The sequence below is a fragment of the Peromyscus californicus genome, unplaced genomic scaffold, assembly GCF_007827085.1.
Source record: "Peromyscus californicus insignis strain IS unplaced genomic scaffold, ASM782708v3 Scaffold_18__1_contigs__length_77618521, whole genome shotgun sequence".
Classification (NCBI taxonomy): domain Eukaryota; kingdom Metazoa; phylum Chordata; class Mammalia; order Rodentia; family Cricetidae; genus Peromyscus; species Peromyscus californicus.
This window is the reverse complement of record NW_026294480.1, coordinates 13,742,972-13,760,130: the sequence shown is the minus strand read 5'-3', so window position 1 is coordinate 13,760,130 and position 17,159 is coordinate 13,742,972. Positions and strand designations below refer to the sequence as shown.

The window sequence follows — 17,159 nt, the reverse complement described above, 5'->3', positions numbered from 1 at the left end:
TTCCTGTGCCGGCGGGACGTTCCGTCCGTGAGATTCCGGAAGCCGGAAGCTCGTGAGGCTTTTCGTGGCCGTAGGCGAGGTGGCGTCTGCGGATCCTCCTCCGGGAGAGACGCGAACGCTGGTCCCGTAGGTCCTCGGCTAGGCCGTCTCTTCCTCCAGGCCCCGCCATGGCGACGTACACCTGCATCACCTGCAGGGTGGCGTTTCGCGACGCCGAGATGCAGCGGGCGCACTACAAGACCGACTGGCACCGCTACAATCTGCGGCGCAAGGTGGCCAGCATGGCCCCGGTGACCGCCGAGGGCTTCCAGGAGCGGGTGCGGGCGCAGCGGGCGGTGGCGGAGGAGGAGAGCAAGGGCACGGCCACCTACTGCACCGTGTGCAGTAAGAAGTTCGCCACGTTCAACGCCTACGAGAACCACCTCAAGTCCCGGCGGCACGTGGAGCTGGAGAAGAAGGCGGTGCGGGCCGTGAGCCGGCAAGTGGAGATGCTCAACGAGAAGAACCTGGAGAAGGGGCTGGGCGTGGACAGTGTGGACAAGGACGCCATGAACGCGGCCATCCAGCAGGCGATCAAGGCCCAGCCGTCCACGTCTCCCAAGAAAGTGCCCTCCGTGCCCACGGAGGAGTCCCGGAGGGCGGCGGGCGCCGGCGCGAGCCGACGGGGCCCCCAGGAGCGAGACCCGACGGAGAAGCCGCCCCGGCTCCAGTGGTTCGAGCAGCAGGCGAAGAAGTTAGCGAAGCAGCAGTGGGAGGAGAGTGAGGAGGACGAGGAGGAGGACGAGGACGAGGAGGAAGGTAACGGCCCCGTCGGGGTTGGGGTGAGGCACCGGGTCCCTGGAAGCTTGCCGATGGAGATTGAGTGCTGCATCCGTTTTAGGGGTGTTGCCCTTCTAGGGATTGAACTGACCCCCGCGCTTGTCGGGGAGGCACGCCCACATAAGCCCTGCCTGTTCTTTCTACTTGTGTTTTTAAGCTCTGTGACAGGGTCTCACTGTTTCCCAGGCTGGCCTTGACTTTCTTTTTTTTTTTTTTTTTGAGACAAGGTTTCTCTGTGTTGTTTTGGTGCCTGTCCTTGACTTTCTAACCCCTAACCGCAGCCCTCGCGGGAGCTGGGATTACAGGCCTAGGGCATCCTGCCTGGATTTAAGGTTTTTTTTTTTTTTTTTTTTGGTTTTTCGAGACAGGGTTTCTCTGTAGCTTTGCGCCTTTCCTGGGACTCACTTGGTAGCCCAGGCTGGCCTCGAACTCACAGAGATCCGCCTGCCTCTGCCTCACGAGTGCTGGGATTAAAGGCGTGCGCCACCACCGCCCGGCGGATTTAAGGTTTTTAATCTGATTTATTTCTTTTAAATATTTCGGAAGATGGGTTGTAGGCTACCATTTTTATTTTTATCTATTTATTATTATTATTATTATTTATTTATTTATTTATTTGTTTTTTGGTTTTTTGAAACAGGGTTTCTCTGTGTAGTTTTGGTTCCTGTCCTGGATCTCGCTCGCCCTGTAGCCCAGGCTGGCCTCGAACTCACAGAGATCCGCCTGGCTCTGCCTCCCGAGTGCTGGGATTAAAGTCGTGCACCACCACCACCGCCCGGTAGGCCTCCATTTTTATAGTTGCCCTCAGCCCCACCAAACTGCAGGTGGACCTGAGGGGAAGAGTGTTTGGTGATTGTTTAAACATCTTAGTAATGGACAAGTTGAGCTTTTTTTGTTTGTTTTTTCGAGGCAGAATTTCTCTGTGTAGCTTTGGTGCCTGCTCTGGAACTCACTCTGTAGCCCAGGCTGGCCTCACACTCACAACAGAGTTCCACCTGCCTCTGCCTCCCAAGTGCTGGGATTAAAGGCGTGCTCCACCACCGCCCGGCTCAAGTTGAGCTTTAAATTGTTTTTATTCATGTGAAGTCTTCTTTCTGTGTTCTGAAGCAAATAGCATGTATTCGTTGTATGAAATGATGGGTTTCATTAGGACATTTTGGGGTGATGAGACAAAGGGGTTTAAATGACTCACTAGTCTGCATGTCCACAGGAAATTTTTTTCTGTGTGTGGATTCAGGGCCTAAAACATTGACTGAAAAAAATAAAAGGATAAATGTACTTTATAAATGAGTGAAATATGCTCCTTTTCGATTGGCTGAGAAGTGTTAACACCTGTGCACACACAGAAAGACATGCCGTTGGCACACTGCTGCAGAATTTGTAATCTTAGTGGCTTCTTAGGATTTTGGATTTAGCTTAGTTGATTAAAACCATTTAACCTAGTTGATTCACACTGAGTGAGGGGCTCAGACTGCCTGCAAGCCTGAAATGTGGGGGCTCCAGGCAGCAGCCAAGGCTCTTTATGAAGTGTTTATTCCTTTACCCCCACAGCATGTTAATACTGAAAGTGTTGAGTTCATGTTCACTCTGTTTATGCTTCTATAACAAAATATCTCAAGTCTGGTCATTTATAAACACCACGAACTTACTTTGCCACAGTCGTGTAGGCCGGGATGCTATGAATCTGGCCGCTGGCAGCTTGACTGTGTGGTGAGGGCCTGTTCCATGGACTGGGTGTTTTTCTCAGACTTTGCTTACGTGATGGAAAAGGCAGAGAGGTCTAGGTTGTGTACTCATTGACGACAAGCAAAAGGCAAAAAAAAAAAGAGGAGGAGGTTAGCAAGTTCACTCAGGTCCTTGTCCTGGGATATCAATCCATTCATGAGGGCTCCTAGAGGTCCCACCTGTCACATTGGTTATTAAGTTGAACTTGGAAGGACACACACTCAAACTATGGCAGTTCATATAACACACCTGCACATACTGTAAGATACATTACAGTAAAGATACTCCTGTGAAGTGGAAATGGTAGACACTGTTATTCAACCAGAGCGGAATCCATTTAACTCTGTGTCCAGTACTGGCCTAGGTACTGTGAGGCATAGGAACGAAGTTAGAGACTGCTTCAAGGAGCTTACCATGTGCTGGAAAAGAAAGATCAAAGTTTCTTATCATTTAAACTTGTCTGAGGGTAAATAAATAGCTAAAATTGAGGTCTTGAAAAAGAATCTGGCTTCAGGGGCAGGGTGGGGGGCAGGCAGGATTATAATGTGTTGTGAAGCATAGTGATGTCTTCGATTGTGCCTTTACTATATTTTTAAAAGTAAATTTGTTTTTCAAAACTTCTGACTAGAAGATTGGGAAGATATTGATTCTGATGATGGATTGGAATGCGAGAACCCTGGAGTGGAGGACCAGGATGCAGAAGCTGCAGAAGCTGGGGAGAGCCCCCCGCAGGGCGCCATCCCAATAACAGACTGCTTATTTTGTTCCCATCACTCAAGTTCCCTCGTGAAGAATGTGGCTCATATGACCAAGATCCACAGCTTCTTTATTCCTGATATAGAATATCTTTCGGATCTGAAAGGACTGATTAAATATTTGGGTGAGTGCAATCACTCTGCTTTTGATGAAGAAATGTTTTTCAATTTGTGAGAATGAGATTCAACCTGACTTCAGAAGATTGATTTCATATTTTTCCCTTAAATTTTATGACCAGGAGAGAAAATCGGTGTTGGCAAGGTTTGCTTGTGGTGCAACGAGAAAGGGAAATCCTTCTACTCCACAGAAGCTGTGCAGGCACACATGAATGACAAAAGCCACTGTAAGCTCTTCACAGATGGTGACGCTGCTTTGGAATTTGCAGACTTCTATGACTTTAGGTGAGGCTGGAGTTTGTGAAGTGTTTTGAGATCATGTTTGTACTGAAGTGATAATGTACGATATCTGCCGTCCTTCTGAAGATGAGTTGGGCTCATCATACAGTGAGCTGTGATATCAGACTCAGCTTTGCTCAATATATTCTCAGCCCATATTACACATATCTATGCTAACAAGCTCACATCTAGAGAAGGGAAGAGCCCTAAGTGAGGGGGACTGATTTGGTTTTGTTCTTTGTGATTAAGTAGTCAGAGCTTTAATTTTATTAATTATCTTGTGAATAGACATACAAAAATTAGGTTTCACATTTTGGGTTCCTTGAGAGACTCTGAATCAAAGACTGTCTACTAAGGAAATTGAACTGCTTGATACTTGTGCCAGAGCCTGGCATTTGGTAGTGAGATTATTTCATAGATAGTTCAACTCTAACTGGAATCTTGAGCAATTCATAATATGCAACAAGTGTGTTAGTGTTCATGAATAATTAGTGTCTTTTGTCAAAATTTCTGTGATGTAGCATAGTGTATGTACAGATATGTGTAAGTACCATGCCAGGCAGCCACAGCCCAAGTGATGAAGATAGTCAGAAAAATTTTAACCTTTTAGAATTTTTTTGCCCCTCTTCCTGAATTTCTAGTTTGCACTTGAAGGTGGCTGTTGGATGGCATAATTAGAAGGTTAGAGGTGTTAGCATTATAAGACAGATTGAGTTTCTGCTAGAGATAGAAAGCATCCTCCCTAAGCAACAGAAAATGTTTATTCCTCTAGTTTCCTACCAGACAACAGTGTGTTTGACCTTTAGACTGATTGTCTAATTGGGAGTAGGCTAAGCAAATACTGGAGGTAGATCAACTTGGTAACTGGCTTGAAAGATCGAAGTAGAGATGTTCTGATTATCTGTATCTGCTTCTTCTATATTTAGGTTCCTACTCAGGCTCATAAATTTCACTCCCTCCTATAGGCTATGACTGCCAATTTATATATCTAGTGCAACCGCCTCAGCTTCAAACGTAGACGCTCTCTTTACCGTTTGCATTACATTCTGCTACACAACCCAACCTACTCCACCTTACAGAAACGGTAATTCTGTCCTTCCCAGAGTGCAAGCCAATACGTTTTCAGTCATCCTTGGTGTTTTATTTTATGCTTGCATTAATTCTTTAATCAGCTCCTGTTTTATCTACCTTGAAGTTATCTTCAGTATGTGTGACTGTTTTTCACTTCCTCGGTGTCCAGGTCTAGGTTACCATCCACCGTCATTGAATTTTGTTGCCTGTCTGATCTAACTTTTCATCCTCGCCACCTCCTGTGTTATATTCTCAAAGCTACCTTGAGGGATCCTTTTATAACATTAAGTCAGATTAAATACTGCTCAGAATATTCTAAGGGCTTTCCTTCCTCAAAGTAACAGCCAGAATTTGGTGGCTTACAATGTCCTAGTGATCTGACTCTAGCTATGATTTGTTTTGTTTTGTTTTGTTTTTTTCCTCCTAGTAGATATCAAGTATGTGAATCTCAGAGTTTTTGCACTTAGCTTTAGCTCATAGTCCAATGACTTGCATCCTCATTTCCTGAAGGACTCAAATTTCACCTTGCCATTGTGACTGTCCATGACTGTCTTTCATAAAAGAGCATGTTTACTTAATCATTTTTATCACTTATTATCCTCATCTCCCTTACTACCATTTCACTCGATACATATTATTACTTATTGTCTCTCTTCTTGATAAGATAGCTCCTTCTGTTACTGTTTGCCAGTGTGCTCCTCAGACTGTTGCTAGGAATTAAAGTTGATTACTGGTGCAAATGGTTCAAGAGTTTGCTGGCTGGACACGGCTCAGGAGGAAAGCACTTGGCTAGCTTATTTGCAGTCCTTAGTTTGTTCTGTAGTGTACTCAGAACGACAACCATCTCAGTACAGAAGAGCATTTTCTTTGTCTGAATGGTGTTTTTTGTGGACTTGATGTATTTTTTTAGCTTCAAAAATGATTAGTGGTATGAGCCTTTATGAACATTAAACTAATGAACATTAAATAATTATTTGCTCTATAAAACACAAGCCAATAATATGTTGTGGGTATTGGCAGACATTGCTGTGCTTTGCTTGTATGTGGGTGTAGAAAATTGAACTCAGGTCTGGTTGCATGGCAGGTACTTTCCCTACTGAGCCATCTCCCCATCACTGTCTAGTCATTTTTCTCTATGTCAATTTAAATACGGAATTTTGGATATATTTAGAAACAGATTCTTCTAGAACTACACTGTCCAGTGTCGTAATTACTAGGTATATCCTTATGGCTACTTAAATGAAATAAAAGATATTAAAAATTCAGTGCTTAAATGAAATAACAGATACTAGAAATTCAGTGCTTTAGTCACATTGTCTGCATTTGAAAAAGTTCAGTACTTGAAAGCCTGTACATCTAAAGCTAGTATGTGAGACACATAGACATGTATCTTTTCTGTCATCACGGAATTCTCTTGGGCTGCAGTCTTCTAGATGTGTTTTTATTGTGACTGATTGGACTGTAACTTCATGTCCAGCTCTGTGTTCATGTCTTCTGCATTTGGTAACCTTTCTAGAGAGAGGAAAAACATCCTCTCAGGTCTTTTGGTCACATTTGTTGCAGAGAAATTCCAACAGTAGTTTTATCGCTCAGTCCTGTTAGTGGGCATTTCCTGGAAGCTGGTGGTCTTGCCACATTCATGAATGCAGTCTGTCTATTCAGTTAAGTCTATTTAATAGTGCTATTTTACTGTTACAGGAGTAGCTACCCAGATTACAAGGAGGGGCAGGACCCTAGTGAGATTGAGGCGTTATTCTCCGAAAAGATCTTGGAATGTGATGATGAAACCATGGAGCTAATACTTCCTTCTGGTAAGTGTATTTGTCAAAAAGAGATAGCTTAATCAGTGTGTGGTGGAAGAAACACGTCTTCTTCAATTACCTGCTGAACCGAGGGAAAAGAACATGAACCTTAGTATTTTTTTATGTTCTCTTTAAAACTGTAAACTTTAGCCGGGTGGTAGTCGCGCACGCCTTTAATCCCAGCACTTGGGAGGCAAAGGCAGGCGGATCTCTAAGTTCGAGGCCAGCCTGGTCTACAGAGTGAGTTCTAGGAAAGGCTCTAAAGCTACACAGAGAAACCCTGTCTGAAAAAAAAAACCTGTAAACTTTAAAAGTAGCTACTTAGCTCTAAGTTGGCTGATTCATTAAAACTGGGTTATTGTTTTTCCGTGTTTCTTTTCAGGTTTAGGATATTTTGACTAGGTATGTCCTTAGTATTTTTAAGTGAAGACTGGTAGATCCCTCATCCTCCCTCTCCCTTCTGTGTATATGTATGTATGCCTTTTTCCTTGTGTCTGGTCTGTCTGTGTAGACATGCACATGTAGAGGTCAGAGGTCAGCGTTGGGCATCTTCCTGAGCTGCTCTCCTCCTTACTATTTGGTAGTTTCTCACTGAACCTATAGCTCACCAATTTGGCTAGACTGGCCAGTGAGTTCGGGGATCCACCCCTCCAGCTCTGGGGTTACAGATGTGTGCCAACATCAGCTTTTTACCTAGGTTCTGGGTATCTGAATTCAGGTCCTAATGCTTGCATGACAAGCATTTTACCAACCAAGCCATCTCCCTAGGCACTCTCTCATCTTTTCTTGATACTCCTCTCTTTGAACTGATTCCTCTGGTATCTGTGTCCGTGCATAGCTTAGGCTTCTGGTAGTTACTTTGCATGGCTATGACCAAAAATCTGGCTTAAACAAAGGATTTATCTTGGTTCATGGATTCAGAAGATTCAGACCACGGTCATTTAGCCAAGTGCATTTCGGTAAAATATAATGGCTGTGGGACCATGTGATAGAGGAAACTGTTTACCTCATGGCAAATAAGGAGGCAAGAGGAGTAGGGATAAAATAGCCTCCAGGTAGCCATCTCCAGTGATCTGCTCCTGTCAACTCGGTCCTACCACCTTAAGTTTCCGGTTTCTTCACTTGGGGACCAACTTCAACATACTGGAAGTATCTCATATTCAAACTGTAGCAGGCTTCCAGAAGAGTTTGTCATGTTGATATTTGAGTTACAGTACCTGGGTTGCCTGTCTCCAGTAGTTGGAGAAGAGGCAGGGAGGATGAATTCTGCCTTCTCCCTTGGAAAATAGGACTCATTGTAGGAATTTATCCCAGGAAAGAGAAGATGAAGAAGTCATGAATCTGAGAAGCACCCACTGTTATTTCCTGTATAGGAAGGAAGAATGTGCAGCTAATTGGTGAGAATGGAGGAAACTACAGAGGGCATGGTTTGTAGAGAAGGGAATGTAAAGATGATAGTAAATATTAACAGATGCCTGGTGTTTACTGCGTACACAGCACATTCAGGCTTTGCAGCAGGCCTGTGAATTAGATACTCTTCCTTTCGTCTGGCATATGAAGCTGGTATATGCAACTTATCCAGGACCTCACACCAAACCTTTCTCCACTTCGTACACTGTGTAGGGAGTTTTGCAGTAATAGTACAGCAGTATGGCACCCTTCTTGCCAGTGAAGGTGTCTGATGAAGCATTACATGTGTTGAAAGTCTTGCTTTCCTAATTTGCTGTGTCTAAAGCAGCAAAATACATCTAATATCACTGTGTAGTACAGAGAGCTCTCATTAATTCAGAATAATCTTTAATGCCTAGAGCAGAGAGAAAGCCTTGAGGATGAAATTCTTAGTTGGTACAGAAGTTTTATTGTAATGTATTGTAGCCTATACAATATACAGTGGTCGGGGCTCGTAGGAGCTCATGAACTCCGGACTGTCAGGGAGCCTGCATGGGACCAACCTAGGCCCTCGGCACGTGTGTGACAGTTGTGTATAGCTTGTGGGGCTCCAGTAGTGGGATCAGGGCCTGTCCCTGGCACCTGAGCTGGCTTTTGGGAACCTGTTCCCCTGCTGTCCTGCCTCGCCCAGCCTTGCTGCAGGGGGAGGAGCTTGGTCCTGCCTCAACTTGGTGTGCCATGCTTTGTTGATGCCCATGGGAGGACTGCCCATTTCTAACCAGAGAGTTGGAAGAGGAATGGAGGTGGGGGAGCAGAGGGGGGAGGAAACAGGAGGGGAAACCACAGTCGGGATGTAAGATAAATGAAAAAAATTTAATTAATGAAAAAATACACAGCAGTAAAAGGGTGAATATAATCACAAAAACATCTTTTAACTTTTATAGAATGAGAAATTCTGCCAGTCCTCTGTGTCCATGGTTTCTGTACCTACAGAATTAGCCAACTGAGAATTGAAGGTGTTTGGAGAAATAATGTTGTCATGTCCTGGTTATTCTAGAAACAGTATAGTATAACTGTATTTATTAAATGCTAGAATTGAGAGTAGTCCACAACAATACAGCATATAGGAGAATGCAGGTATTTGAGAGTGAATTCTGGAACCAGTGTCCTTACAAGTACCAGGAGTGATGCAGATGCTTAGTTTTTCTCGTAAGATGAATACTGTCCCAGTTCTGCTAACTCCAAGCTCTTACTCAGAGAATAAGGTAACAACAGATCTTAAGTAAGCTGAATAAGGTGATTCTGACAAAGTAGTGTCTGACATGTAGAACACTATAATGTTTACTTCATTTTGTATCTACTTTAGCACATGATATTACACAGACATTAGTAACAGGCATATCCTGTTTGAGAATCATGCTCTCTATTTGAGTGAAGTTTTCATCTGGACTTGACATTTTTGAAAATTGGTGAGGAATATTTAATTATGTGGGAAACACAGTGAAGCCCCAAGTGGGTGTCCGTTTAGGAAACTACTTCTCCCATTCACATAATTGAGCAATTCCTAAATTTTTTTTTTTTTTTTTTTAAGGTTTATTTATTTATTATATAGTGTTCTGCCTGCATGTATCCCTGCAGGCCAGAAGAGGGCACCAGATCTCATTACAGATGGTTGTGAGCTACCATGTGGTTGCTGGGAATTGAACTCAGGACCTCTGGAAGAGCAGCCAGTGCTCTTAACCTCTGAGCCATCTCTCCAGGCCCTCCTAAATGTTTTTTGAATATTTTTCTTCTGAGACATTTGTCTGTGTGGTCATTTCTTCCGACCATCATCTATCTGGTTTCTCTACAACCACCAGCACCTTCTTTCTAAAACACGAGGTGTATATTTTCTTTACCGTCTGTGGTTCCTCACTGGGAGCCGCTGCCTTCAAGGTATGTGAGAGCGTCTTGTGGTCCTCCTTGCCACACACTCATCTCCTCTGGGTGTCTGTCTGAGTGCTGCTTCTGGTACTCTACTCCACCATAAGACTCATCTTGTTTCCCCCGGGGAGATTACCCCTGACCCTCTCCTGCTCCTAGAGTACTTGTGCGTCTGTCTGGTAGTTCCCTTTCCTCTGTAGCTGGAGTTTTCTCTCTGGGTCCCGCCAAGCCCTGGCAGTCCGACAGCCCACTTATAAAATAAACACACAGACCCTTATATTATTTACAAACTTTATGGCTGTGGCAGGCTTCTTGTTAACTGTTCTTATATCTTAAATTAACCCATTTCTATAAATCTATACCTTGCCACATGGCTCGTGGCTTACTGGCATCTTCACATGCTGCTTGTCCTGGTGGTGGCTGGCAGTGTCTCCCTCACTCAGCCTTCCACTTCCCAGAATTCTCTTCTCTGCTTGTCCCGCCTATACTTCCTGCCTGGCCACTGGCCAATCAGCATTTTATTTATACAGAGTGATATCCACAGCATTCCTCCTTTGTAATTGTCTTGCCTGTCTCTCTACCCTCATTCCCTTTGAAAAACGTGCATGTAGTTTTAAGTGAATGCATATCCATTCTATGAGATACAATGTGGCATTTCAGTACGTGCATATAATATATAATGATTCTGCCAAGGTGACTAGCATATTTATCTTCTCATACATAGTTATTCTTTTTGTTGGGAACACTAAAATCCTCCCTGTTGGCACCTTTGAAATAGTTGTCCTCCATCATGGTACCTACGTACAGTGCTATAAAACAGTAGATGGAAGTGATCTCCCACTGCTTGGGAGAACAGACTGCCCTTCCTCTTTCATCTTAGTACGGGGACTTGGACACATAAAAATAGCAAATATTTGTTGACTCAGGATGGAAGTGCCTTTCAAAGGGAAGGCAAGCTTGGTCCCTTGGGCCTCTAGTAGGAAAACAGTGAGAGGAAAGGGAAGGAAAAGTGAGCAGAGGAGGCTTGCAGGAACTTCGAGTCATACTTGATTTTTGCTTTACAGGTTTGTAAGAACTCAGAAAATAGAGATCTCTGAACAAGCATTAGTATATAAAAGTGTAGTGGCAGTATTTGGATCAGCTACTTATTTCAGGACAAATGACATCAGAAATCTCTGGATGTGTGCTCCCTTGTGTGCCTGGATTAGCATGGGTGTTAGTGTAAAGCCAATTTGGGAAGGATCATATACCTAAGAGTTGCTTTCAACTGGCTTCCAAAGTGTCAATTGTACCTGAAGTGTAGAGAGATACTCAGATTGTTATGGAGTAAAATCAGCCCCTACATGGTTCCAAAGACAATGAAAAAAATACCCACTAGAGGGCGCTCTGAGCATTTCTCCAGAAGATTGTGGCTTGGCTCGGTTCCCTTGCATTTCCTTCATTACTCTTCAGTTCATATGGAGGAAATTGGTGTGAAAGATACATTGATCTATTTGCCAACGGACCAGATGAAACTGGTGTTGTATCCATGAGAAATGCACAATTAATTTTAGGAAATTAGAGTTGGAGATACTCCAGTATCTAATATCAGTGGCACTGGCTGTTCAGCAGGAATGGACAGTTTCATAAGCAGTTACATGATGAAAGCTAGATGGACACAAGTTTCATAAGCAGACATAACAGTTGTTATTGGGCAGTGAAGGTGTTCTAAAGCTAATCTGCTCTTCCAAGGGCCTTCAGGTCGGGTAGCGCTTAGCACTTTATGTGGTGTTAATGCCAAGTTCTCCCTGTAACTGACAGCAAGTGTGGCTCACTTCTCTTCTGCCAGCTCTCAGGAGCTGTGAGGTGTTTTTGCAAACGTTGCTTATGAACATGCATATTTATTTACGATATACTAATTAGCATTTTAGTATTTACTCAGTTAGGAGCAAACATCCTTGCAAATCTGGACCGCCTGACCTAGCGTTGTAATTTCGAAATCCCAGTCAACAGTGCTGAGATGTTTCTGAGAGGACCTTCATTTAGCTATGAGTCTTTTCCCATTAGATCATCTCACATGGCCATTCAGTGATGTTTTTCTGAGTGGAGGATGCACAGGTGCAAACCAAGGTCTTGCTATAAGAATGCCTAAAGCATCAAGCAGCTGGCTTCAGAGAGATACCTTCTATCCATTCATCCTGGTGTCCACAGATACGAGATTAGATTTGAAGGATCTTTTTTTTTGTCATTACCTAGTCTGATCACAAACATCACCTCTGGGTGGCAGGAAATAGTTTCCAAGTGTTATGCCAGGTACAGGGACTCAAAATAACTTGACACTTTTTCTTTTCATGTTAGTCCAGACATAGATCCTAACAACAGATCGGTAGTCTTCTAAAGCTTATGTGATAGACTCTTCATGCTTGTTTATTTGTCAGTGGTTTTCTTTATGTGAATTGAAACTACTCTAGGAGCTGTACACAGGATTTTACCCATCTATGTAAATTTATTTTCAGTGGGAATGGCTATTTCATGCCTGTGTATTTATGTTAAATAGCCTGTGTTTCAGTTTGGAAAGGTATTTGATTGCTTATGTCCTAATTAATATTCTTCTAAAAAACATAGCTTGCTTTTATTAGTAAATCCACAGGTGATGTGGATGCCACTGGCCTAGGGACCAGTCTCTCATGGTAGTAAGGGTGATCACCTTTTGAAAATCATTCCTCTGATGGCACCTAGAGTTAGCCATCTCCGAAGCTTACCTTATTTCTTAGTTTCTCGGCTCTGATGCCATACGAGTTGGTTAGTTTCTCTATTAATGGTCAGAAAGCAATAGTTTAGGCTTTGTGTGCCATTCTGTCTCTAGTAGTTGTTCAGGTCTGCTTGTAGCACAAAGGCTGCTAGAGACGTGGATGAATGTGACTGTGTTCCATGAAAACTTACAGACTGGTGAGATACATGCGGACCTCAAGAAGAAATTTGTTAACTCTTGGTCATATCAGACGTACCTCAGGAACTTCAAATTGTTCCTCTAGTAAATAACTTACGTTGGGATTTTATCAGTGTAATTATAGAAGTTCCAGACTTTACATGGCCAATACCTTTCTCCCTTAGTTTTCTAATTTGACATGTATGTTCTCTTTTCTTTGTTTTAAAATTTTGTTTATTATTATTGTGTGTGGGTGGGGACGTGTGTGTGTGTGTGTGTGTGTGTGTGTGTGTGTGTGTGTGTGTGTGTGCGCGCGCGCCATGGTACATGTGGGAAGGCCAGAGGACAACTCTTGGGGTTGGTTTTTCTATATTCACTTGAATGTGGTTTCTGGGGATTGAACTCAGGCTGCTGGATCAGCACAGCATGCACCTATATCTGCTGAACCGTCTCACTGGCCCCCTTTCCTTTTTGCTGAATATATTTCTAGCATGAATCCTAATTGGTCTTAATAGTAAAAACCCAGAGCCAGCTATCAGGGTAAATGCTGAAAGATTAGTAAAGGAATCAGCCACTAGAGAGACTTCTTTACCTCTACCAAATCCTCAGTCTAAAAGGGCCAAGCTCCTGTCTCCACCCTACCTTATCACTTCCTCTCTTTGCCCAGCCATATCACTTCCTGTTTCCTCCTCCCAAGAGCTGGGATTAAAGGTGTGTGCCACCACTGCCTGGCCTCTAGTGAATAGCGCCACACTCTGATCGCCAGGCAAGCTTTAATTGTTAAAGCACAAACAAAATATCACCCCATGTATTATTACACAGTTGATGGGAGGTCTGTACAATGATATATATATATATTATATATATTTATATATATATAATATATATATAAATAAAACCATCTATTGTAATGACATCAAAATACTTTGGAAATTAAAATTAAGAATTCATTTCTCAAAGCTTGATTGATTTATACTGTTTCACTTGATTTCTTTAAATAATCATAGGCTTTGAAGAGAATTTAGCTTAATCATTTTTGAGGTAATGAAGTTGTTTCCATCATTTAGGAAGGAGCATCTCAATTTGTCAATATGGCTAGATGACTTTGCTGTTGGTGGTGTACCGTGAATTTTAATATGTTCAATAGCGTCTCTGCCCCTCAGCCACTAGGTGCCAGTAGCACTCCAGCTGTACAGCTGTAACAGTAAAGATCTCTACCGCGGGGATCAGATGTCCCTTGGGGTAAAATTCACTCCTGTTGGAGGACCCTGGAATAGAAAACTGAACCAGAGAGAAGATGGTTTCATTTTTGTCCAGCTCTGATGATGGCTTATAGACCTAATGTCAGGGCTATTCCCTGCTTGATCTTCTTTCTCTTAGGAATTTTTAGCCTCCATCTCTCTATTTTTTTAATGTTGGTCTATTTTCTCTGGTAGAAAAACATTGTCCTGATTACATCTGTTTTCCTACTAGGTTTCCTAAAGCTTTGATGCCCTTGAAGGTCTTATGGGAAGCCTTTGGCTTATAGCTCTGACTTGAAAGAACTGTCCGATTCAGTATTTGAATGTTGCTCTTTTGAAAAACAGGTGCCAGAGTGGGTCATCGCTCCCTGATGAGATACTACAAACAACGATTTGGCATGCCAAGAGCTGTGACAGTTGCTAGAAACCAGAAGGCTGTGGGCAGGGTGCTCCAACAATACCGAGCCCTGGGGTGGACAGGCAGCACAGGTACATGGAAGGTTACTTACATCTGTGGATTTCATGGGCTTGGGGGACTTGTTACCACTTGTGTTGTACTGGGTCTTCTCCAAGGGAGGTTGACTTCTTAGCTCTGGGGCTTCCATTACCACATGATACTTAGGGCAATAAGTCCAAGACGTGTTCTTACATGCTTAGTTTTCCTGGCTTGGTAACTTGTTATACATCGTGTTTTTACTTAGAAATCATTACAAACTGAAATTACCTGGAGGTAACACAGAAATGAAATAGTATCTTAGTAGTTAAAGCTTGAGCTGTGGAGTCTAACGTGTAGTCACCTGTTATACACTTTTATATCGTGAACAGTGTTAAATTTCAGTTTCTATTTGTTCATTTATACAAAGGATACAATTAGTAGGACCCACGTTGGAGTTGAGAGACTTGACTGTCATAATGCATGTGTGATATAGTGCACATACTACAGGTTTGTCATCGTCCCTCTTGGGCTGTTTTTCCCAATAGCAGTAGATTGAAATGAGTAAAGCTGACAGCCGAAGTTATTAAGCTTTGAAACCACAGTGTGCTATTACTTAACTCTTATACTGTGCTGTACAAAATTGTCTTCTTGCTCCTCTGGGAAATAACTGTCCAAGTGGAGGTGGTGAAGAGAAGAAGTCAGGCTTTCTGGTGCCCTGCAAAGCTCTGGTGCCTAAAAACACTGCAGACGCCACTGTTTACAAAGTTCTTACCCATAGTTCTGGGATGCTCGTAGACCTGAGGTCCATTGCTTAGAACCCCCACATTGGCGTCTTGTCTTTATGAGAACCTTACTTAACCTAAGCCAACTTTGGGAGTTCTCTACAAAGATTTGACTTCCTCTGACAACACGTAAGAGACCCTAACCTCATCTTTTACCCTCCTTCCAACCACAGGAGCAGCTCTCATGCGTGAGCGAGACATGCAGTATGTCCAAAGAATGAAGTCGAAATGGATGCTGAAGACGGGAATGAAGAACAATGCCACTAAGCAGATGCACTTTAGGGCCCAAGTGCGATTCTGAGAGGCTGTGAGTGAGTGATGTATCTCTCACTTCACTTCCTTCATGTCCAAGGACCAGTGAAGCCAGATTGCAGAATGGGTCTTTTGCTGCTACGTCATTTGTTCTGATCTAATAAAGTCAGAATCATGTTAGTCTTCAGATGTCATTTTTCAGCAGTGTTTAAAGCTTTTAAGTGGGGATGTGTTTGTTGGGCTCCAGGACCTACATTACTGCCTGACAGTTGCTTTATTGCCTCAGCTTTCAAATGCTTTCTGGCTGTCAGCATAATGTGGGAAACATAAGTGATTTGCCTGCTCCAAAATTAGTGTAAATTTCAGAATAACTCACCACATCATGTCACGGGGACCTGAGTCAGGGTCTTTAAGGCTTACATGGGAGCAAAATTGAAGGTCACTCATAAATGTGTTTGGCTTAAGAAGTAGTCCATATGTCTGGGCATGTAGATAAAATGCAGGAAAGGAGAGAACGTGTGAAGGACTTGTAGGTTTTTAATTTCTAAATAAGAACGAAGAGTGCCAGCTTTTATGTAGTTTGTAGGACTGCCTCACAGTTAAATGTATGCAGCTTAAGTTTAGGCCGCTCAAGAGAAGGCACTAATGATACATCGTCAGGGAGCTAACTAAGCTCATTGAGCTACTTTTGTGACTTTGGAAAGGTGATAGAATTTTTTAACCTGTGAAGTGTTTTGGGTTGTTCTTTTAATCTTTTTATCTCACAAGTTGTGAGGGCTCAATAAACCAGTGAAAGCACCCATTTATTCCGTAGTAGGCTTCCTAACAGTAGGTTAAAGTATAAAGTCTCCTTCACTGTAAAGAGTGCCATGCCAAGGCCAAGGTCCTAGCTAGCACAGAATTCTGATGCAGTGACTTACGGATGCCAGCAGGCTGCAGTTGTTGGGACCTTTTGCTCAATGACCTTTGCCAGTCTGGTTTACTTTTAAACTTAGGGTACAGAATTGAGTTATATGTTCCTCAGGATACAGTTTCATTATCATTTAAATCGAGAAAGGAGCTCTCTGGTGTGAATTTTGTTCCTCCATGTCTTCTAGCATCCTCCCCACAGAAGTACTCAGTCTCTTGACATCTCTGACATGTACTGAAATCTGTACCTTTGTAGTGTATTTCAGGTGGTATGTTTTTAGTTTACGCCCTACTGAGTCCGTGTACTAACTGTGTTAGACCTCTTCTTGCTTTGTTTTCATTCAGTGTCAGGTGTCTAGCTCAGTACTTCTGGCGGTTACCTGGTGACCTGGTGTTCTACCATGTTGTACTTCCTTCCTTCTGCTAAGCTGATAACTTGGTTGTCTCTAACCCACCGATACCATGTCAGAACTGGTAGCTTGTACCTCCAGCTTGTACTTGGTTATATACACACACCTTTTTTGGTCATCTTTTCGTCCTCCTCCTTGCTTCTTTCTTCCTTCTCTTCCTCCCCCTCCTTTTCTTCTGCTTCTTACCACTGGGGTAGGAGACAATGGTTTTGGTGTTTACTAACCTTAAATACCAATACTACCTCTTTTTTTTAAGCTATCTTTTTCATCCACCAGGAGAGTCTTTGTTCTGATTTTGGACTTATAGCGTAACCTAGTGTCTCACTTCTGTCCACATAATT

General features: G+C 43.0%; 1 protein-coding gene across 2 annotated transcripts; it reads left to right on the top strand.

Annotated features, from left to right (window-relative positions):
- The first annotated feature begins 54 nt into the window (after positions 1-54).
- On the top strand, positions 55-15,679 carry Znf622 (zinc finger protein 622). Of its 2 annotated transcripts, none has more exons than XM_052743054.1 (6): positions 55-798; positions 3,176-3,424; positions 3,539-3,701; positions 6,465-6,577; positions 14,375-14,518; positions 15,421-15,679. In XM_052743054.1, exons 1-6 carry the CDS (start codon positions 168-170, stop codon positions 15,546-15,548), a joined length of 1,428 nt encoding a protein of 475 aa, XP_052599014.1. In that variant the 5' UTR covers positions 55-167; the 3' UTR covers positions 15,549-15,679. The 2 variants fall into 2 exon arrangements, with proteins under 2 accessions (XP_052599014.1, XP_052599013.1); XM_052743053.1 differs by having other exon boundaries at positions 3,173-3,424.
- The last annotated feature ends 1,480 nt before the right edge of the window (positions 15,680-17,159 follow it).

Bases quoted from the DNA above. Each gene is read 5' to 3' on its own strand.
- Znf622 (XM_052743053.1), top strand. From the start codon at position 168: ATGGCGACGTACACCTGCATCACCTGCAGGGTGGCGTTTCGCGACGCC. The intron at 3,425-3,538 runs GTGAGTGCAATC...TTTTATGACCAG, and splicing joins AGGACTGATTAAATATTTGG to GAGAGAAAATCGGTGTTGGC. The intron at 6,578-14,374 runs GTAAGTGTATTT...TTTGAAAAACAG, and splicing joins GGAGCTAATACTTCCTTCTG to GTGCCAGAGTGGGTCATCGC.